The sequence below is a fragment of the Mixophyes fleayi genome, chromosome 4 (genome assembly GCF_038048845.1).
Source record: "Mixophyes fleayi isolate aMixFle1 chromosome 4, aMixFle1.hap1, whole genome shotgun sequence".
NCBI classification, from domain to species: Eukaryota; Metazoa; Chordata; class Amphibia; order Anura; family Limnodynastidae; genus Mixophyes; species Mixophyes fleayi.
In genome coordinates this window covers 312,373,086-312,396,773 of record NC_134405.1, presented here as the reverse complement: position 1 = coordinate 312,396,773, position 23,688 = coordinate 312,373,086, and the positions used below count along the sequence as shown (strand labels likewise).

The window sequence follows — 23,688 nt, the reverse complement described above, 5'->3', positions numbered from 1 at the left end:
CTAAAGGATCCCAAGAAGTTGGGAGAACTTAGCACCTCTTCTTTTGGATAATACCTGAGAATTAAACATGCCTACACCATGGACTCTAAAGGCTGAACCTGTATTATCCTGCCATGCTTCAAAGTCAGTATAAGTCTCACTTGCCATCTACTAGGCCGGTTAGAAATTAGAAAAACAAATCGCTTCTTGAAAAGATGAGCGAATCCTGAGACAGCCAGTGTGCTTCCCACTGGGAAGGCTGGACTGATCAGTGGCAATTGTACACGCTTCTGTGGTCCACAGACCTCTCCTTTATCACATCCACTATCTAAAAAATGCCAAAAATGGGATTTTTATACTTACGTAAAATCCATTTCTCTTAATCTGTTGGGGGACACCGGGACCTTGGGGTATAGAGTAGGGCAGGCGAATGCTGACACTTTAACTTTGAGTTAAGTAAAGCTCTGGTTCCACCCCCTCTATACCCAACCTCCTGCTAGAGGCCAGTCTATGTTTAACCAACCCCGCAGAAAGCACTTACAGATCTTGTAGAATGCACCCGTAGATTATCAGGGACAGGCTCCCCAGCACCGTTGTAAGCCTGGCGGATAACAGCCGTAATCCACCTAGCAATGGTCACCTTAGAAGCTGGCCAGCCTCTTTTGTGAGCATCCTAAAGAATAAAAAGATCCTCAGTTTTACGAAACTCCTGCAATCTTTTAACATAAATTCTCAAGGCACGAACCACATCAAGATAACGAATAGAGTCATCGTTATCAGAAGACGAGGAATCAGTTAGAGCCGGCATGACAATATCCTGATTCAGATGAAACTTAGAGACAACCTTTGGAAGGAAGGATGGCTTAGTTCGAAGAACTGCCCTATCCTCATCAAAAACTAGCAGAGGAGGCTTACAAGACAAAGCCGCAAGCTCTGAAACTGCGTGCCGTTGAAATGGCTAAAAGAAAAACCGTTTTCAAAGTAAGAAATTTGAAATCTACTGAATTCAAAGGCTCAAATGGAGGATGCTGTAAAGCCCTCAACACCAAATTCAAATCCCATGGTGGAACCGGAGGAATATAAGGAAGTTGAACATGAAGAACACCCTGAATGAAAGTCTGCACATCAGGTATAACAGCAAGTTTTCTCTGAAAGAAAATTGAAAGAGCCGACACCTGACCCTTAAGAGAACTAAGACGCAAACCTGCATCCAAGCCGTCCTGCAAGAACCTCAGTAACCTGGCCAGATGAAAAGAAGATGTAGGATACCCAATCTTTTCGCACCAACCAATATATGTCCTCCAAACACAATGATATGTTTTGGCTGAAGCCAGCTTTAGTGCACAAAGCATGGTCTGAACCATCCGCCTCGAAAATCCCTCAGCTCTTAAGATCCTGGCTTCAACAGCCACGCCGTTAAAGCCAGACGATGCAAACCCTGATGACAAAAGGGACCCTGGGTTAGAAGATCTGGGCGAATTGGCAACCGCCACGACCGACCTCCTGCCATGAAGAGCACGTCGGTGTACCAAGCTCTGCGCGGCCAATCCGGCGCTACTAGAAGCACTGGAACACCCTCTCTCTTCACCTTTTGCAGTACTCGAGGAAGCATGGCTATCGGAAGAAAAAGGTACACTAAGCGGTACTTCCAAGGAACGGACATAGCATCTACCGCGACTGCCCCGGGATCTCTCGCATGGGAACAGTAGCGGGGAACCTTGTGATTCAACCGAGATGCCATCATGTCAACATCCGGTTGACCCCATTTCATCACCAACTGTTGAAACACCTCCGGATGGAGAGACCATTCCCCTGGATGTAGACTGCCGACTTAGGAAGTCTGCTTCCCAATTTTCTACTCCGGGAATGAATACGGCCATGATTGCCGAAACGTGAGCTTCTGTCTACAGAAATATCCTGTGAGTCTCCCTCATGGCCAGAGGACTCCTGGTGCCGCCCTGATGACTTAGATATGCCACTGTTGTGACATTGTCCGATTGGATCTTTACTGGCTTTCCCTGCAGCAAATGTTGCGCACTTTTTAGAGCGTGAAATACTTCGCGCAGTTCCAAGAAGTTTATTGGAGGCTTGGACTCCTTCTGAGTCCAAAGCCCCTGAAACTGAGCCTGAAGACATACAGCCCCCCAACCCCGAAGGTTGGCGTCTGTTGCAATTAGAATCCAATTCCAAATGGAGAACAAGCGGCCCCTGGAGTGATTCTGCCTGTGTAGCCATCAGATCAGCGACTGGCGCGTCTGCGGAGACAGGCGAAACACCTCACTCGCCAGATTTCGATGAGATTTGTTCCATTGCGACAGAAGTTCCAACTGAAACTGCCGTGCATGAAATTGAGCAAACTGGATCGCTTCGAATGACGATACCATCTTGCCCAGAAGCCTCATCGCAAAATGAATGGAGGGCCTCCTTGCCATCAACAGGGATTTCACCATCCCCTGTAAGGCTAAAATCTTGTCCTGAGGAAAAAATACCCATCTCAGACGGGTATCGAATAGAAGACCCAGAAACACCATCTGCTGTGATGGGATTAACTTGGATTTCTCGAAGTTCATAATCCAACCGTGCGACTCCAGGCTTTGGATTGCTACCTGAATGTGTAACAGAAGCTTCTGTGAAGAGTCTGCTTTTAGAAGCAGATCGTCCAGGTAGGGGATGATTGTAATCCCCTTGGCCCTTAGCAAAGCAGCCATCACCGCCATGATCTTGGTAAAGATTTGTGGAGCTGTGGCGAGACCGAACGGAAGAGCCTGAAACTGGAAGTGCTCTTAATGAACCGCAAACCTCAGCAGGGACTGATGACCCCTCCAAATGGGCACATGGAGATATGCATCCTTGATGTCTAGAGCCACCATAAATTCTCCCTGTTCCATGCCGAGCATTACCGAGCGTAAAGATTCCATCTTGAAGCTGGGCACTCTTATCTGAGTGTTCAAAGCCTTTAGATTGAGAATCGGTCTGAAGGAGCCGTCGGGTTTTGTCACAAGAAAAAGATTGGAATAAAACCCAAAACCTCTTTGAGAATGAGGAACCGGAATAACCACTCCGGCAGACAGAAGGGATTGAATCGCCTCTGTTAAAGCCAACCGTTTTCTTGGACACGACGGAAGCCCCGTTGGTGAAAAACTGTCTGGGAGGGAGACCGAGCAGATCGATCTTGTAACCCTGGCTCACCACTCCCCGAATCCAGACATCGGTAGTGGAATGACACCACCGATCCCTGAACCGCAGAAGACGGGCTCCCACCACCGACGACAATGGAGGAGCAAAATCCCCGTCATGCAGACTGTTTGTCTGCTGGCCTAGCAGCTGGATGACACGCCGACCAGGCCTGACGTCCCCGCTGCAAAGCACCTCTAGGGTTGGATGTCTGACCTCTGGAGGATTGTCCTGAGGAATACGGTCCTCTAGACCTACCTGCGGAACGAAAGGCCCGAAATCTAGACATCCTCTGCTTGGGAAATTGACCGGGAGGAAAGTGCTCTTACCTCCTGATGCCTGACTAATAAAGGAATCCAGCTGAGGACCAAACAGAACACCTCCTGAAAAGGGAATGGACTCCAGAGCCTTTTTGGACTCTACGTTAGCCTCCCAGGACTTTAACCAGAGAGTCCGACGTGCTGCCACTGCCAAGGCAGAAATGCGCGCTGCCATCGTCCCTGCTTCCATAGCAGCTTCACCTAAATAATCCGTTGCCCTCTGAATCTGTTCCACTAAAGGAATCAATTCAGAGAATGGCCTGCCAGCCAACAAACCCTTAGACAATTGTTCCAAACAGCGATCAACAGCTTTGTTAACCCAAGCTGATGCTAAAGCAGGCCTCAAATAAGCACCGACTGCCACAAAAATGGACTTAAGAACGGTTTTAACCTTCCGGTCTGCACCATCCTTAAGAGTGGCCTGGTTAGGCAGAGGGATAGTAGTTACCTTTGCCAACCTCGCCACAGCTGCATCCACCTGAGGAAGCGTCTCCCATTTAGCGAGAACCTCAGGGGGAAATGGATAACACGACTGCAGTCGCTTAGTCACCTGAAACTTCCTGTCTGGAGAAGACCAAGATTTCAACAGCAACTGCTCCAAGTGGGGAGAGGCCAGAAAAACCACCTCCCTCTTTTTGCGTCTTTCAAAAAGAGAGGATGCAGAAGCTTCAGGCACTTGGTCCTCAGGAATATCAAGTACCTGACGCACCGCCTGAATTAACTCTTCCACCAGAGAAGCAGCATCTATGTCAGAACCCAGCGGTAACTCACCCTCTTCCTGGGAACCACAATCAGATTCATGTCCCAGAAAAGAGGCGGCCACCGGCCTCCGTTTTACTTGAGGAAGGCGGAGTGACCGACTGCATCATCCTCTCCAAGGAGGAAGAGACCGCTACCAGACCCTGTACTGAGGATGCAAGACCCTGCACCCAGGCTGGTTCTCCAGACTGCACTGGAGCAACAACAGGTAAAGCCTGAACTAAGGAAGCAGAATCAGAAGATTGAGCAGCCTGAGACTGTACCTTCTGAGCAAGCAGTTCCACTGTATTAAATAGAGACCGAGCCCAAGCAGGCTCCTCCGTGTTTGAACAGACAGCAACTGTTTCACCAGGAGTAGTCTCCGTGGGCCGACAGGACACACACAGAGCCTGTGTTCCTGACTGCCCAGACAGTAACTTAACATGACATACAGCAGAGGTGAAACTTAACATAGAAGCACCAGCCCTGCCACATGTAGATTTTTCCCTCACAGACATGTTCAAAGATGGGACAAAACAGTACAGTAAAATGCACACAATACAGATAACTAGCAGCACACAAACTACAAGTGAGCCTGCAATACAGCCAAAAGCTCCTTAGTGTGTAAAAATACAAAATGCTAAACACACCACCCCCAACCTTACAGTATACAGGATAGAAAAGGGGAGAAGCAGAAGATTTAGAAATGGCTGCCTATTCAGGTGTCTACACACGAGGAGTGAAAGACTACCACGGGGGGAAGTGCCGAGGAGTAAAACACCCCCCCCCCTCCTCAGGGCGCAGCTCTGGACTGGCGGCTAACATTTAAGACAGACAGAAAACTCCACCAATCCACAGCCTAGCAGGGCTCACTGAGACAGTGACCCTTGCCTCACCCTGTTCCCTGAGCTAAAAATAGAACTCTTATCTCTACCCAATTAAACAGACTGCTTTTAGAAAAAACAGCCAGCTCAGGGAACCCACTGCGATTTCTAATGTCTCTCTCTCAGCACTATGCTGAGAGAGAGTTTCACTTGCCTGCTGCCAACCCTCCAGACGCAGTGTGTGCAGACAGCATGCTCTCTGTACAAGGAGGACAGACCCCAGCCACCACCGACTGTGTCTGGCTCCAATGGAGGGTTAAATAATCGGGAAAGGGAGCAGGCAGACAAGGAGGACCTCCGCTCCCCCCAGCAGCCAGCGCACAGCCGTCCGTGCTGTGCGCTTCACAGACCTCCCCCCATCGCTGCCTCACACTCTCCCCGCCGCCCGCCGCCGCGGGAGAGCAGAATGAATGAACTATGCAGCGGAGGGTCTGAGTGACAGTCAACTACGCGGCTCAGCGAGCCGCTGGCTGTCAGAACTCGGAGACACAGTCTCCGCTATCATTAAAATAATAAAATAAAAAAAAAGTAAAAAACTGGCTGCTAAGCAGCCCCGTGCACAGCCCGCTTCACCGGGCACTTGAACTAGACTGGCCTCTAACTTTTAGTTAACTAAAACGCTGGCTCCACCCGCTCTATACCCCACCTCCTGCTAAAGTGCCAGCATTTGCCTGCCCTACTCTATACCCCAAGGTCCCGGTGTCCCCTAAGGGATGTGAGTGAAATATGTATTAATATGTATTTACCTTAAGGAAATAAATGTTTCTTAACTAGGTGAGTGGAACTGATCTTCCCCTTATTTTATTACATACCACAAGAAATAAGAAATCATACCATAATTTCACCTGAATTCTAGTGGAACTGTAAAAATTACACAGTATTACTTCTGCCATCACACACAGAATCGTACTTATAAAGCGCAAGTCCCATGCAAAGAAAAATCAAAACATTCACGCAGTTAATTCACTAAAATAAAACTGCATAACAAGTATAAAATTATTTTACAAAGGTTTAAAAAAACAAACCCAGATATTTCAATTCACAAGACAGGGGACCTGCTTACAAGATATCGTTAATTTTCAGATTTACAAATATATATTTTCTTTTCTTTAACGTTCATTCAGAAAATAGGTTGTCACAGCTGAAACAATTCATGTACAGATCAAAGCCGTCTAAAACCATAAAGACTTGGTCACAGTTAGGACTTTAAATAACAAAAACTTAATTGTCATTATTCCCATCTTCTAATTCTTCTCTGGCATGATGACGAATATTCACATAAAACATAATGGCTTGTAAGTCTTCACTCTGATGCAGTCCTAAAAAGAATTTAAAAAATATTCATTAGTGTCCTTTTGTAAAGTGAACTACACTACCCTGCGCCATCAAATACATTTCTACTCAGAGGTCAGCGTTCTTACCCTGGTATAGGGTTGTCTAAAACTACAATCATTTTAAAATAAATCTATGTGAAATAGTGGTGGATTAAAGCTTGAAACAGATGTTAAGATCTGGATCTGTGACCAGGCCACGAAACCAAACACACGGGCGTCGAAATTTGCCAAAACCAACTGCCAAATGCCCATATCCTATCCAATAGTGCCGATAATCATTTCGGATAGATATCAGTCACCAACAGACTGCATCTTTAGTTGGTAAAGACTAAAATATGGATGGATTGCAGACAGTCATTCTAGGCTCTATTTAGTGGTTGGTGGAGCCGTCAAACGCTGTTACTTTAGGTCAAATTTGTTTTAAATCAATGAGCGTAGTCACATTAATATAGTTCGTTTAGCCTTGAGTAGTAACTACATCAAGTCTGGAGAAGCCATGAGTTGACATTTTCATTAGAAGTCACAGCAAGTCCCAAATCTTAAGATTATCACAACACTTGCCAAATTATTTTTCCCACTGTGTTTGGGTTACTGAGGTACATCTTGGCCACCTCCATAGACCTGCCTGCAATCACAACCATCCCTATTATAATCCAACACTTGAGTCCAGCTCAGTTTTAAAAAAAATAAAAAACCTCAAAACATAACAGAACCCATTAATTCCGAGCTGCTTTTATACATCTAAGCCAAATATTTCTATTAATATAAGAGAAAGATCGACTTCAAATATTTAAATAGTTTAGAGAGAAAAATGGCAACTAATATGGAATAAAAAAGTAGCAAGTCCCTTACCATTTTTAAACACAGTGAAATTGACAAATCCTTATTTGGCCATTTAAAACACAAATTTGATTTTAAAAGGAAAGTTATGGATCAACTTCAAGGAGAAACGGTATATTACCTCAGTCTTTAGGAGTTCTTCAGTGGATATTTTTGTCAGCCTAAACCTTCTGTTTTCTTCTGTAAATTAAAATGAGGCATAAAGAGGTTTAGTTACAGAAACATTTTTTTTTTATAATTTTGCTTCTGTATTGAATGATAGTTTAACACAGGCCTGTCCAACCTGCAGCTCTCCAGATGTTGTGAAACTACAAGTCCCAGCATGCCCTTCCAGCTATCAACAGGTAGTCTACTGGCAAAGCATGCTGGGGCTTGTAGTTTCACAACATCTGGAGGGCCGCAGGTTGGACAGGCCTGGTTTAACAGATTCTAAAAAAAAAAGGTTGTATAAGCGCACGGGACTTATTTCGAAGCTGTTGTATGTGCAAAAGCTCTCAAACCTCACCTCTCAAAATACTTGACTAAAACACTTAAATGTATGTCTGTATAATTTGACCACACGAAACCACTAAGTTCCATTGCTTTTCATTCAAGCTTATTTTGGCTGATAACATAATACAGTTGGTCAGATGCCCGCACACACACAGACAAGCGGCCATTGTCCAAATCATGTTATTTGGTGGTCAATACACTCTTCATTTTAAGATTTATTCATTAGCATAGGAAGAGGGGCTTAGTGGTTAGCACGTCTGCCTCACAGCACTGGGGTCATGAGTTCGATTCCCAAACATGCCCTTATCTGTGTGGAATTTTTATATTCTCCCTGTGTTTGCGCTGGTTTCCTCAGGGCGCTCCAACATACTAGTAGGTTAATTGGTTGCTATTAAATTGACCCTAGTCAATTTAGCTGTGTGTGTTAGAGAATGTAGACTGTAAGCTTTATTGGGGCAGGGATTGATGCGAGTGCGTTCTCTGTACAGCGCTGCGGAATTATGCACTACATGTTAAGACCAATATTTTAGGTATATTGACAGTGGTCACCTTTTTCTTAGGTTTTGACAGAAGGCCGATTCCAGAATCCGTGGACTCCGCAACTGGTGCAGTTATACTATGTTTTAGTTTCTTGCTTTTCTTATCTTCCTTATTTTTGGAGTTTTTTTCTGCAGGTGCACAAAGAAGTGGGAATTAATGAGATGGTCAAACACAGGGAATTGCCATTTTTAGCTCAATAGCAGGCAAAATGGACCTACAACACTGTAGATTTAAGAAAAAACATTCAACATTTCTGAATACATTTCTATTGAAACCTCCCCCCCCCCACCCCACAATTAAGTGTAGCCAAACGAGGGATGTTGCAGACAAAGAATTAAATGAACCAGTCATCTTTTTTTAAAAATATTTTTTTTAATAAAATGAGGCAGATGCAAATACAGAACCCAGGTACTTTGTCACAGAGCACTGTTTAGATTACTTTTAATAGTAAAATCTAATCTGGCCACCATGCACTTGCTCAGGGGACTTTGTATTTAACATTTATTTCTCAGAAGCTGTAGGTAGACACCTTCCTATAAACCCCTGCTCCTCCTCAATTTATAACTAGGACTGCAAGGAGACAAAAGAGAAGCATTAGGACAGAGACCAATGCATTGATAGGTGGGGTCACTATGCAGCACTCATCTGAGCATGCGTGACAAAGGGTTGATCAAAAACCACCACCTGGTCTGTTTAAAAATGTAAATGTTCCCCGTCTATAAACACACACTAAATAAGCCTTACCAATTATGCCACCAAGGTTTTATGCAAAGAGCTATTAAAACTTAATCAGAAAGTATTTGGTTCTCCTTTACACTAATCACAATTTACTCTTATCAGAGTTATAATAAACAAAAATGTTCTCCTCCGTTTCAACCAGTGGTGGAAGTGGGGGTATATACTGTGGTATGCCATACCGCCACATCTACTGCCTTCATTGTAAAACTATCACATTCCATTCGCATACATTCCCATCCCATTTTTCACTTCGACCACTGGTTTCAACTATGTAGCGTTCTAAAACCAAGCCAATTCTAACATGTGAATTCTTAAGAGCAGAGACTTGAATTTAAGTGTAATTTAATATGGAAAATAAATCCACAATGCTTAAGATGGAAAACAATGAACAAAATAACAATATAATACAATAGTTTCTTGTAAAATAAAAAGGAATGAAAAAGAAATGGTAAACTCATAAAAAGGATCAGTTTTTGGTCTGCTTGGAGGACATGAATGGTAAACTCAATACGAAATGGACTCCCAAAGTGAACAAATCTGTTAGATTTGCATGACATTACAGTGTAAAGGGGGCTGTGTGGGTACCTGCAATGTCTTTACCAGGAAGTTGGTGTAAATTAGTTGTTTAAGACCTCTTTTCAAACACCTTTCAAGTCAGGGTTTATTTACACTGGCCTAACTTCTTACCAGAATGTCCTACAAAGATAATTACACCTCCATACAAACAGGTCATAAGTTTCCCTTCATTTACATACCAGACATGACTCCTGTAAGTATGACATTTGAGAAACTATGACATTCAGTATGACATTTCCCTACATTCAAACTTATCCCAGCTGCTCTGAAACCCATTTGACATGTTCTGAGATATCAAAGAATCACCAAGAATATGAGGGGTCTGGTGCATATTACAGATATTGATGTAACCTTAAAAGAGAGACAAATATATTTTATATCCAGTGCCAAAAATTGGTATTGAGCACTCATCAGTAACTACGTGTCTGGAACACTCTATCCAATACCTCATGAGTAGAGCAGAAGAGTTTAGAAACAATCAAAGAGATACAAAGAGATGGATGGACACAGAATTCATCTGAGCCACACCAAGCTAATACTATGAATGAATTCACAAAATACATTTGCAGTTTTATATGACTAGCAGGGCCGGATTAACTGGAGGTCTATCTGGGCTAGAGCCCAAAGGCCTCTGGCATCTGGGGGGACTGCCTGCATTCATCGGGTCATGGGCGTCCCCGCCTGTCAGCTAGAGAATGGTAGGCAGCTAACAGCAAATGTTATGCTCGCGGGGGGAATGGAGGCCCCCTTAGCCCGGGGGTCTCCATTCCCTTGATCTGGCCCTTGTATGCAAGCTAATTACTAGTTACGACAGGTGGGTTAGTCCGTTACAGCCTTGGAGAAAGAGAAACAGACAGTGCAATGCCCAGAATCCACCCTCAGAGGTTGAGGAATGTCTGAGGAATATCTGAAAATGAACAGAGGGGCGAAGGTTCATTTGAGAACTGTGGGAAGCCTTCTCAGAGGAAACATGTTATCAAGCGCATTTGGCTTAATATTTTCTCTGTATCTAACTACGTATATCAAGATTTTATCATAATCTACATGAGGCTATTGAATCTATATTACAAAACTAGACGAGAGGATTTATGTACTTACGTTAAATCCGTTTCTCTGATTCCGTCTGGGGGACACTGCTTACCATGGGTTGTGGAGGGGAGCTTGGGAGTTGGCACCTAACTAGTTAAACTTTAGTACTGCTGACAGACCCCTCCCCTCTACATTCCCCCTGCCTCTTCCTCTTCAGTTAGTTTTAAAAAGCCCAAGGATAAAAAGGGCAGTCAAACAAGAGCACACAGAAGAAAAACAGAAGGGAGGGATCACAGTGTCCCCCAGACGGAATCAGAGAAACAGATTTAACGTAAGTACATAAATCCTCTTTTCTCTTTCATACGGTCTGGGGGACACTGCTTACCATGGGGACGTTCTAAAGCAGCCCCCTAAGGGTGGGACTACTCTGAAAATCCCGCTCGTAAAGCACTACGAGCGAAATTTGCATCAGCTGATGCAAAAACATTAAACTGATAAAATTTTGTAAAGGTGTGGACAGAGGACCAGGTGGCTGCCCTGCAAAGCTAGTCTGCAGAAGCTCCATTCCTTGCTGCCCACGAAGCCCCTACCGATCTGGTGGAATGGGCTGCAAGTCTCTCCGGCACAGGACGGTTAGCATTTATATATGCTTGTCTGATGGTAGGCGTAATCCATCTTGCGATGGATTGTTTTGAGGCTGGCCAGCCTCTCTTATTAGCGTCATAAAGGACAAACAGAGTCGGTACGTCTAATCTGGGAAGTTCTTTTGACATAAATGCGGAGAGCCCTAACAACATCTAACTTATCCATAGATTGTCTATCTGAATGAGAAGATGAGAAAACCGGAACTACAATTTCCTGATTAAGATGGAAAGCCGACACTACTTTAGGGACAAAAGAAGGAAGGGTCCTTAACACCGCTCTGTCCTCGTGGAAAACCAAATAAGGTTCTCGACAGGACAAGGCTCCTAATTCAGAAACCCTACGAGCTGATGAGATTGCCAAAAGAAAGAGGACCTTCCAGGTCAACCACTTTAAATCTGCCTCGCTCAAAGGCTCAAATGGAGGCCCCTTGAGCATATCCAGTACCATGTTGAGATCCCATGGAGCTGTAGGAGGTACATAAGGAGGCTGTATGTGCAAGACTGCCTGGAGAAAAGTTCCAATATCTGGCAAATCAGCTAATTTCATATGAAAAAAATACTGAAAGTGCCGATACCTGTACCTTTAGGGAACCTAATCTGAGACCTGCTTCCAGGCCCTCCTGAAGAAAAGCTAACAAGCGAGGAATACGAAAAGCGGACGAACTGCATGTCCTGTTTTCGCACCACCTAATGTAGGCCTTCCAAATCCTGTGATAGATGCGAGATGAAACAGGTTTCCTAGCTAACATCATAGTGTTAACTACCCTGGAAGAAAAACCTCTAGACTTCCAGAGGCTGGCTTCAACAGCCATGCCGTTAAACTGAGCTGAGGTAAACTCTGGTGCTGGAATGGACCCTGCAGAAGAAGGTCGTCTCGATACGGAAGGTGGACCCCTGGTCCTTCCGCCATAGACAATATGTCTGCGTACCACACTCGGCGCGGCCAAGAGGGAGCTACTAGTATTACTGGCAGACCACCCTGCCTTACTCGTTTGAGGACGCGAGGAAGCATGGGAATTGGAGGAAACAGGTATCCCATCCTGAACTCCCATGACATAGTCATGACATCCACTGCCACCGCTAGGGGATCTCTTGCCCTTGCGCAAAACCTTGGAACTTTCCTGTTGTGCCTGGAGGCCATGAGATCTATGTCCGGAAGACCCCACTACTGAAGCAGAGACTGGAAGACCTCCGGGTGGAGTGACCACTCCCACGGCATCATCTGGATTCGACTTAGATAGTCCGCCTCCCAGTTTTCTATTTCTGGAATGAAAACTGCAGATATTGCCGGAACATATAGCTCTGCCCAAACCAATATTTGAGCTGCAATATCCATGGCAGCTGCACTCCTGGTTCCTCCCTGCCTGTTGACATATGCCACACGGCCGTGGCATTGTCGGACTGAATTCTGACCGGGTGGCCCAGAAGGGGGGACTGTGCTCCCCTGAGGGCCAAGAGAATGGCCTTCAATTCTAATACATTTATTGATAGAGCCGATTCCTGAACCGACCAACGTACTTGGAGTCGGAGGTGCAGGATTACCGCCCCCCAACCTTTCAGGCTGGCGTCCGTCGTCGCTATGATCCACGACCATGGAGCGAAGGATCTGCCCACTTTCAGGTGATCCTGAAACAGCCACCCCTGAACAGAAGATCTCCCTCTCTTCGAGGGCGAGAGAATCTCAAGTTCCAGGTGTAGGTGTGATCCTGCCCACTTCGACAATAGATCCCATTGGAAACATCGAGAATGGGCTCGACCGAAGGGAATGGTCTCGAAAAAGGCCACCATCTTTCCGAGTAGCCTCATGCATAAATGCATTGAGGGGCTTGGGGAAGACAAAACCTAAGTAGTTACAGTCTGAATAGAGCTGATCTTCTCTACTGGGAGAAACACTCTTTGTTTGCTGGTGTCCATGATGAGTCCCAGGAAAACCATGCGCTGACACGGAACCATCTGGGATTTCTTTGAATTTATCAGCCAACCGTGGCCCTCGGGAACCGCCCGGGTGAGGGATAAGTGATGAAGTAGGCAATTCTCTGAGGAAGCCTTGATGACTTCCCCCTCTCTCATCTCGCTCCCCTTAGATCTGTACTTAACACCGCTGCTAGGCTTATTTTCCTCTCTCGCCGTTCCACCTCTGTATCCCCACTCTACCAAGCCCTTCACTGGCTCCCCTTCCCCTACAGAATCCTTTTCAAGCTCCTCACTCTGACTTACAAGGCCCTCGCCAACTCCACTGCTCCCTACATCTCTAACCTTATCTCTATTCACACTCCCTCCCGCTCACTGCGATCATCCAACGATCATCGCCTCTCTTCCCCTTTGATTACCTCCTCTCACGCACGTATCCAAGACTTCTCCTGCGCCGCTCCCCTCCTTTGGAACAAGCTCCCCTGCTTCATCAGAACTTCACCTAATCTGTCCTCTTTCAAACGAAAATTAAAAACCCACCTTTTCCTTAAAGCCTTCCAGTCTCATGCCTAAACTCCCACCGGTCGGCTACCTCTCTTTCTCATCCCTTCTTCCCTTCTCCTCCTTCCTCCCGTCTCTCAGTCTCATCCATGTGTCTGTCTGTCTTCCCCTCCCTTTAGATTGTTCGCTCCTTTGAGCAGGGCTCTCCTACCTTCTGTTTCCATCACTTTTAACTGCGCTCTCCAGCTACTCAGCTCACCTCCTCTCAGTCCCTCTGCCCTCTGTCTCCTCTCGCTTCTCTCCGCTCCCCTCAGTGACTCTCAACCTGTCATCCGTGCCCACCCTCTTGGGCCATAGTTACCTGCCTGTACTCACTTTTCCCCTCCCTCCCTCTCTTTCATGCTGTGCCTGAGCCCCCAGAGTTATAGTGCTTACTGTTACTTGTACTGTGCTGTTTCACCTTGTACTGTGCCATTGTTTGTCCTTGTACGGCGCTACGGATACTTTGTGGCGCCCTATAAATAAAAATTAATAATAATAAAATAATAATGAGTAGGTCGTCCAAATAAGGAACGACCTGAAGGTCCCTGCAGGTGAAGACATGCTGCCATTATTGACAATCTTCGTGAAGACCCTTGGCGCTGTTGAGAGGCCGAAGGGGAGGGCCCGAAACTGCTAGTGGAATGATCCCACCGAGAATCTGAGAAGGGACTGATGGTGGATCCAAATGGGAACGTGGAGGTATGCGTCCTTTATATCTATGGACGCCATATACTGATCCTTCTCTAGGCCGTTTATCACTGACCTCAGAGATTCCATCCGAAATCTGTCCACCCTTAAGTGAATATTGAGGCCCTTTAAGTTTAGGATGGGACGAAAGGAGCCGTCCGGCTTCTTGACTAGGAATAGGTTGGAATAGAAACCCCGACCTTTCTGGCAATCTGGAACTCTGCAGATGACCTTTTGAAGCAGAAGAGAAGCGACACAATCCTGTATAGCCTGTCTTCTTAATGGATCCCGGGGTAGCGGGGTCTGGAACGCACGCTGTGGAGCCGGGCCCAACAGGTCTATCCTGCACCCTTCAGAAATAATTCCCCGGATCCAAGGATCTTGGGAAGACGCTGCCCACTGTTCCCAAAACAGAGACAGACCTCCCCCCACTGGGGCCCCCTGTGGTACAGGGTGGTCGTCAGAACGCAGGCTTCTCCTGGGACTTGGAGGCCTGGCGCTTAGATGCAAACGAGGATCTCCCCCTAGTGGAGGAGCCTCGAGAATTAGATTGTCTGCCTTTAAAGGACTGTCCCCTATGAGAGGAGGTCCCCCGAAAGGGCTGATGGAAAGAGCTGCCCCGTGGGTTGCGGCTCCTGTAAGAATATACTGGCAAGGAAGTGCTTTTGCCCCCCGTTGCCTGTGAAATAAGGGTATCTAATTCCGGGCCAAACAAACCTGCTGCAGAAAACGGAATAGTTTCAACTGACCTTTTTGATTCTGCATCACCTTCCCAAGATTTCAGCCATAGCGTCCTTCTTGCTGAAATAGAGGCCGTCTGAATGGAAGAGGAAACCGCCGCTGAGTTCTGGGTTGCCTCATAAAGGTACCCCGAAGCCTCCTTTAAATGCAGGGCTAGGGAAAGAAGTTAGGAGTCCTGTAAGGCCTCTGCCAGCTGGTCTGCCCATGCTTCCATGGCTCTAGCCACCCAAGCTGAGGCAAATGTAGGTCTGAAAGAAGAACCCGCAGCCGCAAAAATGGATTTAAGTTGGGATTCAACCTTGCGGTCATTGGCATCCGGAAGGGACGCTGAACCAGGAGCTGGGAGTAGGGTATGCTTTGCCAAGCGGGCAATAGGGATATCTACCTTGGGAATAGTCTCCCATCGAACCACCTCTTCCTCCTGTAATGGATACAGGGAGGAGAATCTCCTAGGAATAGAAGACCTTCTCTCTCAGGCTGCTTCCATGCCCCTTCAGCCATAACCCTAAGCTCAGCAGAAGGGGGAAAATGGCTGGCCTTCCTCTTATCCTTCTTAAAGAGGCTTCTGTCTCTGGGGGTAAGATCCTCCGGCTCTGGGAGGTCCAACGCCTGTCTAACCGGTAAAACCAAATCGTTAAATTGGTTTTTGGGATTGTCTTCCTGTTCCAATTGGTGTAATTGGTCAGGGTCCGAATAAATTTCCCCCTCTTCCTCAGAGCCTTCTTCAGAGTCAGATAGGACCATAAGGGGATTTACTGATCTAGGTCTCCTTCTTTTAGCAGGCGGATTATTAGCGGAATCAAGTAACTGGTTAAGCTTGTTCAAGGCCTTTAAAAAAGCTGTAGACCATGCTGGATCTGTAAGAACAGGGGCCGGGTCAGGCTGTAATGAGGAAGGTCCTGGCAAACCCGCTGCACTCGAACCTGAGGAAGCTGGGAGGTCTGACTGTGGGTTAGCATTATTAGCCACCGAAGTTGCTACAGTAGTTAACTACTGATTTGACTGAAAAACCATCTGAGCTAAGGTGGAAAACAACTGTGTCAGGGAGGCCACCCAGGCCAGTTCCTCCGTCGGTGGGGCTGAAAGCTGCTGGGTATGTGCAGTCGGAACCCCTGCTTCGCATGCAGAGCGCCAAAGGGTCCTTCTGGCCACAAGGTAATTTTACATGACATTTTGAGCATGTGAAGTATGTAGCCATGGTGCCCTTTCCCTTATCTGTCATTCTTATAAAGGAAGGCACACCAAACACACAGAATAAAATATGACTCTAGCTGTGTGTGTGTATATATGTAATATATATATATATATATATATATATATATAGAGAGGAACAGATATAAAAAACAAGTAATCAACTGATCTTTATATAAAAGTTGTACTTGTAATAATTAAACACCACCAATATATATAAGCCAGTAGGAGACTATAATGTAAATCCTACTAGCCCAGTTATTAAAACATTAGATAAGTGTTTAATTAAAGATGATACTTAGCCCATAGGCCACAAAAGGGGGAGAAGTCCAGCAGCAGTTTGTCCTGTGCCTGTTCTGTTCACTCTTCCCGGGCTTCTCTTGGCGCCAGAAGGCTGGGAAAGACCATCTCTCTCTGGAAGGAGGGGGGAACTCTATTCTGTAGCTCCCCCCCCTTCAGTAACTGCTGTCTCTGCAGCTATAACAAAAAATAAATGGAACCTGTTTTAAAGGCAGAGTAGTGGAGACCTCTAGGACAGAGGTCTCCGCAGCGATAGGTACCCGACGCCCCCCTCCTATGTATGAGGGGGGAATCGTGGTATAGCCCCCTTTTTTCCTTCTCCCTAGCGCCGACAGTAAAAAATTAAGATGGCCGCCGGCGTCTGTCAGTTGCCGATAACCGGCACTGTCTGCCTGTAATGGCGCCGGTTATTGGGGAGGCTGGAGGAGTGACAGCGGTCCGTGAGACCGCTTGTCACTCTTCAATCAGGTACACATCTTAATGTCTCCAGACTCTGCCAGTGAGTGCCGCTGGCGCTCATCTGGCAGGGGAATGCCTGCGCTGTCCTGCTGTGAGTGTGTTCTCTATAGTAGAACACACTCCAGCGCTGCCACTGCTGAAAGAAAAAAGATAGAAAACTCAAATAAAATAAAGTAAATTCATTAAATTTACACTAAGTACTAAAACACTGCCCCAACTCCAGGGCACCTAAAAAAAAACTGGACCGGAAGAGGCAGGGGGATTGTAGAGGGGAGGGGTCTGCCAGCAGTACTAAAGTTTAACTAGTTAGGTGCCAACTCCCAAGCTCCCCTCCACAACCCATGGTAAGCAGTGTCCCCCAGACTGGATGAAAGAGAAAAGACGAACATTGAGAACTCCTAGGTGTAGCAGTTTGGATGGGTAATTACTTGCTATACACAATGTCTATAAAACAAACACATTGGGGCTCCACTGTTACCAAAACCAACCCATTCCTAACATCTCACTTACTTTTCTTAGGTTTCTTTTTTTCTGATTTTTGTTTGTCCTTTTTTGAGGCGACAATCTCTCCCTCTAAGCCAGACTTCAGTTTCTTTTCTTTCTTCTTGGCGGATTTGGCTTTCAGTTTGGAATGACCATCCTCTGGGGAAATTTTGCGCTTCTTGCCACTTTTCACGTTCTTGGCAGGCGACTGGGCAATTTCCTGTGCAGATGGTGATATCACATTAAGATTCACATCAGCCTCATCTCCTGAGCTGGGACTATCAGGGACCCACACAGAGGGGTTAGGACCTGCAGGCACGTTATTATCCTGTTCTGGGATTGCCGCTAAAGTATTAGCGCCGGAAGCTACAATATCCTTCTTGGACGACTTTATTCTCTTGGCCTTTTTTGGGTTCCTTCCTTCCAATAGAGCCAGCACAGTCTCTTCTTCAGAGTCCAGCATTGCTGGAGTAATAAAAACAGACAATAAAAGGACAAATGACAAAACAGTACACAACTAGAATGCAAAATATATGGGGGACACTCAATGCTGTCAGACCCAGATAAAGAAATGAGAGCACGCAAACAATAGCAACACATCACATTATGTATAAAAAAGTTTTAGATTATGTCAATGCTGCCCGGCTAGCCGCCTTCGCAGCCCATCAAGCTGCCCGGCTAGCCGCCTTCGCAGCCCATCAAGCTGCCCGGCTAGCCGCCTTCGCAGCCCATCAAGCCGCCTTCGCAGTAAAGAATCACAGCTCAGCATTACACACACCTCCTGAAAGTGCTGGTGGAACAGGTTCCGGTGCAGCCGGTGGTGCTGGAGTTGGTGCCGCATCAGGCTTTACTTTGCCTTCGGACTTTTTTTTCTTTGCCTTTCCTACTTTCTCAGTATCTGAAACCGATTGTTCTTCCACCTGAGAGTCTCTCTTCCGTTTCTTTATAGAGGGTTTTGCAGGGGGTTGCTCTTCGAAGAGAGGCTTAAGTTAAGGTGACAAGAACAGGAAAAAAAACACCTTAAGTCCAAAATTTGCTGAGAACATGTTACACTAATAGCAGGAGAACCAACAATCAACTAAACTGCTGCACAAAGTACCAGCTCATGGCTACTCTTGTCACCTACAGCTCCGGTGGCCTTTTTCTCCACTTTCCCAGAATCCTTCTTTACAGGACTTTTGATTTTCAGGAGCAAAGTTGGCGTCTGTTAAAATAAACACATTTGTGTTAACTATCGGCAGGAACGATTGCTCATTCATTGACAGAAAATTAAGTTGTACTTTACAATACAATAAGTGTGTGCTACTTGTTTTCATAACTGCAGTTCTACCTCAAAGCTTTGTTCTGCAATGTCACAAATAGTTTGAAACAGCATACACAGACTTAATCGCAGGTTACCTTTCTCATTTCTTTTAGTACAATCTAATTAGCTGTGATGGGAGACCCCACCTTTCTTTACACAGTTCTTGTACCACCCTGTTTCTAAAGTGAAAGAATGACCCCTGCAATGTTGTTGTGCAAAATGCTTAAAACTCCATTAACTATAGATACACATCTTTCATTTATCTTTATTTATTTATTTTTAAATATAAATGATACAAGCAGTTTTCCCCCCAGCACATATTTCTCGGGTGCTTCACCCGACTATTTTTACTTGCCGCCCGGCTCTTGGAGCCCAACAGAGTCCGGTTACATTAAAACGAACCATTGTTTCTCCTACTAGAACAGGCACTATGTGAGCACTACAGCCAGCAGTGTGTGTTAGACCACTGACCACCAGTCTGACCAGTCCCGGTAGATGTGGGCAATAACTTCCAACATTTTTTAATACCATTGCAAATAATTATGCTGCCCCTACCTGGCTGACAACATTTTCTGTGGAGAACACAGACAAGTGTGCAGTTTAATACCAATAATCACTTGTAGAACAGTAAATTAGACAAAACAGATGTAAGATTCGGGATGTGAAGATAATGTGAAGTGCATCCTTCCCATTCCTGCCACACTGTCTTACAGCAGAGTCTTTAGTGGGAAGTGAATGAAGCTTCCATCCTTGCTACAAGGTGTGCACTGAATAGTCTCTGTACACAGAGCCTATCTGCCTGCTCACTAGATGTTCCTGTACCACAAGCCTATAGGAGAGGAAATCACTGACCAGGATTATCCTCCAGGATCACACATGAATGGTCCATGCTTTTTTTTTTTTATATAAACTTTATTAGAAACATCTTTTTTTTCGGTAAAAAAAGCATTGTCCATGCTTCTTTTAATCTTTTCACAACCACCTGTTTTTCTATGAAGATGTAAGCTGTGCATATTATATACTTGTAATTGGCAATCTAATAGTTAGCATTCCTCTGAAAACGTACTAGCTAACCAGCAAAACGGACGTGCAACAGCAGAGGGAAGAGCTTGACGAACCTGAACAGGGACCTCATCCTCACTGTCTGAGGAAGTGGCGCTGGAGGTCTCCTCTGCAGGTGGTTTAGCCAGAACAGGGGTCTTGGCTGATGACGGAACCTTCATCTTTGTAGGCGTAGCCGGTTTCCCCTGCTTTGCTGCCATGCTGGCTGAAGCTTCTGCATTCTGATAAGTAAATAAAATACACTTAGCCAAATGTTACCCGATTCAGTGCCCTGTACACAGTTGTTTGTAAATGTTTCATCACAAAACTTTTTAATCCAAATATAAAACAGAAAATATTTTTTAAAAAAAGTTATCTTGTACCGATTTCACAGGCTCCTCCTCACTATCGGAGTCACTGTCGTCGGAGTTGCTCTCTTTACTAACAGGAGGTGGCGCTGCCTTTTTACTCTTCCCAACACTAGCTGGGGCTGCAGGTTTTGGAGTGGCTGGTTTAGGCTACAAGATAAAAACAGAAGAGGTTTGTAACTGCGGATCTCTGTCGTGGCACTAAACATGCCACCATGTCCTACACAACTATGGTTCCAGAAAAACTAGAGAGCAACTAGTTACCTAACACAAGGCAATGAATAAAGCTCAGAGTGTGCAGACTATACACAGTAACTCAACCCAAGCACTCACTGTATATGCACTGGAAAACTGCATTGTGTTCACTATAAACTAGGAGAGGGTTACAGTGGCAAAACATGGACACCCAAAGGTGTAGCTTGACTTATGATGGCTACGAAAGCCAGAAATGGTGATCCAGTGAACTACTGTGTACTACCACATAAAAGAGGTAGGACAGAGCAGTCAACACTGGACTTCCCTATGGCACAGCACGTGTCAAGGCCTTCCAGGACATTATAGGTGAAAAAGCTAAACTAGAGCCAGCGGCCCATTGGAAACCCATTAACACAAATTTTAGGCATCACATACAGGAAGCATATCTTATATGACAACGGAGGAAAGCACTTCCCTTCTCCATTATTTACTCACAACATATGCGGAAACACTGTCATATAAACACATTATTTGTATGTTACAAACTGTACCATTGCCAATAGCGAAGAAACCCCCCAAACAAATTGCTAAAAAAAAAGTTTACTTCAATAAGTCGCAAAAGAGCAACATTTAGCATTCTGTAAACTAGATTAGATTTCTGCTTATACTTCCAGAGGAAAAGGTTTACTACTGTAGAACATTACTGTAACAAATAAATTACCTGCACACTCCAAACTTTCACTCCATTGGTGCCATCAAGATTGGCACCCTGCAGCATCTGTGGACAAGGTCACTATGTGAAGAAATCACAGGCAGCCGACTTGCAGCACTAAACCAAAGACCTCATAAGGTTTCCCTCTAAATTTAAATTACAGCAAATACTCCTCTTGGATACTCAGTGGAAACAGCTTCAATACCACAAATATTGCAGAGCTTGAGACTGCTACTGTAACTGAGAGGTCATTGTACACTCGAAAATGTCCATAAAAACATGAATAGTATACTCTAGACTGAAACGTACCATCGCTTTAGAATCTTCCTCACTGTCTGAAGAATCACTTGAGCTTTCAGCAGCAGCCTGCTTCGATACAACTGGTGTTTTAATCGGGCTCATGACTTTAGTCTTGGGGGCTGCAAGGACGGATGACTCTGGGGTCTTAACGGACTTGCTGGCTTTCCGCGTAGACGTTACAGCAGCTGGTGCCGCTTCCTTCTTCCCCCTCTGAAAAAAAACCCCAAAACAAGCTTTGTAAAGACAAAATATAAACGCTCAACACAAAAGAGAATACTGTGCCATGGCAACTAATATAAAGTAAAATTTATGGTCAACGTTTTTCAACAACTCTTCAGCAAAACAAAGGGTTACAAGTCATCCTGCATAGAATTTACGCTCATATGTATTTTACAGCATGAGTGAATATACTGCTCACCTGGAAAAAGACGAAACAAAATTTTATCCGCAAACTAATGAATAGTGACTAAAGTCTTCATGGGCCTAAAATTATCTCCTTGCTCAAAACCACCACCAATCCACCCACAAAAATACAAAACCAAAAATCACCCATCCCCACTAGACAAATGATTATGGGTGTGTACAAAAATCCAATTGCCTATTGACTGCATCAGCACGCGTATACGGTCACCGATAAATAGCACATAATCCGCTTATTCATCTCGACTGCCAAAGGAACAATTTTATCAGATGTGGCCACCCATGCGTATTGCTCAACTAGACACTTTGGTTAACTGACAAAACAACAAAATCTGACTTGACGTCATAGGCTGTACTGTACAGACAGCATTATCTGCTAATTAGTGATAATGAAGCTACTACTGTTTGCAGCTCAGTTAGAAATTAGCCAAATTAGAGATGGGCAGGGAAAAAAACCCCCAAACTACGGAGATCCCAACTGTAACTCCGCTGTGTACATACATTTATTCCCCAAAAAAACCCCATAAAAAAAACACTTTGCATAATGAGAGTTATATGTTTTTAGGGGCTCTTTCACCAAGTTATTTCAAGTGAAAATGTAATAAAACCATACAGTGTACCGTACACCCATAACTACCTCTCCATCTCCACAGTACACAAAAAAGTAATGTGCACCAGCAGCACTGGGTTAGTGGCCATGTGCAAGATTGTCCTTTAACTCTGTAATTTAATGTATTACTGCATGAATATGCTAGCAGTGGGTGATTAGTGCAAAAATCTCAGGAGGAAAGGTGCATTGCTGAGGCCAATGAGAAATACTGCAAAGTTTCTTTTTCTACTGTAATGGCGAGAAGATTAATGGTAATTTGAATAAATAATAATTTCTTCTTTTTTTTTCTTACTGTGGTACACTAAACCAGTTTGAGCAAAGGTGATTCCACAAAAATACCCATAAAAAAAATATATATTTGCAGCTGGCTTATTACTACTATGTAGAACACAAAACAAAGAAAATGTAAAAATTCAAAACCAAAAAGCTAAGCAGAGCTGCTACAGGTAGGAGTACACAAGACTTTTTTTTTCTTAAATCAGTTAGTAAAAATGGTGGGCTTTCAAATGCAGCATGTAAATCACAATCTTTTCCAAAATTCTTACTATACACCTGGGCTGAGAACCAGGGGGAATATTTGATAGACCATTTCAGGTTATCCCTCTGTACAGGATACTAGCAATTCAAGTGGTTGTGTGTCTGCTACTTGAGCGGCAGGTCTCCGTCCTTTCTGGACTGGACCACGAGCCCCATTGGCATCAAACATATCCATTGGCACTCACCTACTATATTGTTAGAGGATTGTCATATTTCAATAAGACTGACAGGAGCACACTGGGAGAAAATAAACGGGGCCATTTTACTTTAATTAAAAAGTACAAAAAAAATTTGTGATGAACAACATGCTCCGAGGACTTTTAAAAAACTTGACATTGCCTGACTGCAAAGGGGCTTGGGTAGGGGTAGAAAGTGACATGAGCTGCTATTTTTCCCCAGATTGATGAAAGAGAAACTGTTTACAGATTCCAAATAAAAGAGTTTCCTGAGTGACCTACCATTCTGAGCATAGTTTGAATTCTTGCTGGTTATAAAGCACAAAAAAAAAAACCAAAATAAAAAAAACAAACACACACCTTAGATACTGAACTACCACAGCTTTATTCAGCAATGTTACCAGAAATAAACACGCTGAACAT

At 44.8% G+C, this 23,688-nt stretch overlaps 1 protein-coding gene across 6 annotated transcripts in view; it reads right to left on the bottom strand.

The window, feature by feature from the left end:
- Positions 1-5,874: 5,874 nt before the first annotated feature.
- TCOF1 (treacle ribosome biogenesis factor 1) overlaps positions 5,875-23,688 on the bottom strand; it is a 56,133-nt gene continuing 38,319 nt past the window's right edge. For 4 of the 6 annotated variants that reach the window (XM_075210052.1, XM_075210056.1, XM_075210053.1 and 1 more), the window contains 10 exons: positions 21,532-21,732; positions 21,232-21,288; positions 20,331-20,465; positions 20,025-20,189; positions 18,703-18,807; positions 18,382-18,586; positions 17,631-18,068; positions 8,311-8,429; positions 7,391-7,449; positions 5,875-6,414 (listed from right to left, as the gene is read on the bottom strand). In XM_075210052.1, the coding sequence (XP_075066153.1) occupies positions 7,426-7,449; positions 8,311-8,429; positions 17,631-18,068; positions 18,382-18,586; positions 18,703-18,807; positions 20,025-20,189; positions 20,331-20,465; positions 21,232-21,288; positions 21,532-21,732 (1,449 nt within the window). In that variant the 3' untranslated portion in view covers positions 5,875-6,414; positions 7,391-7,425. The remainder of the gene's footprint in view (positions 6,415-7,390; positions 7,450-8,310; positions 8,430-17,630; positions 18,069-18,381; positions 18,587-18,702; positions 18,808-20,024; positions 20,190-20,330; positions 20,466-21,231; positions 21,289-21,531; positions 21,733-23,688) is intronic. The other 2 variants (XM_075210054.1, XM_075210055.1) reach the window with 2 other exon arrangements.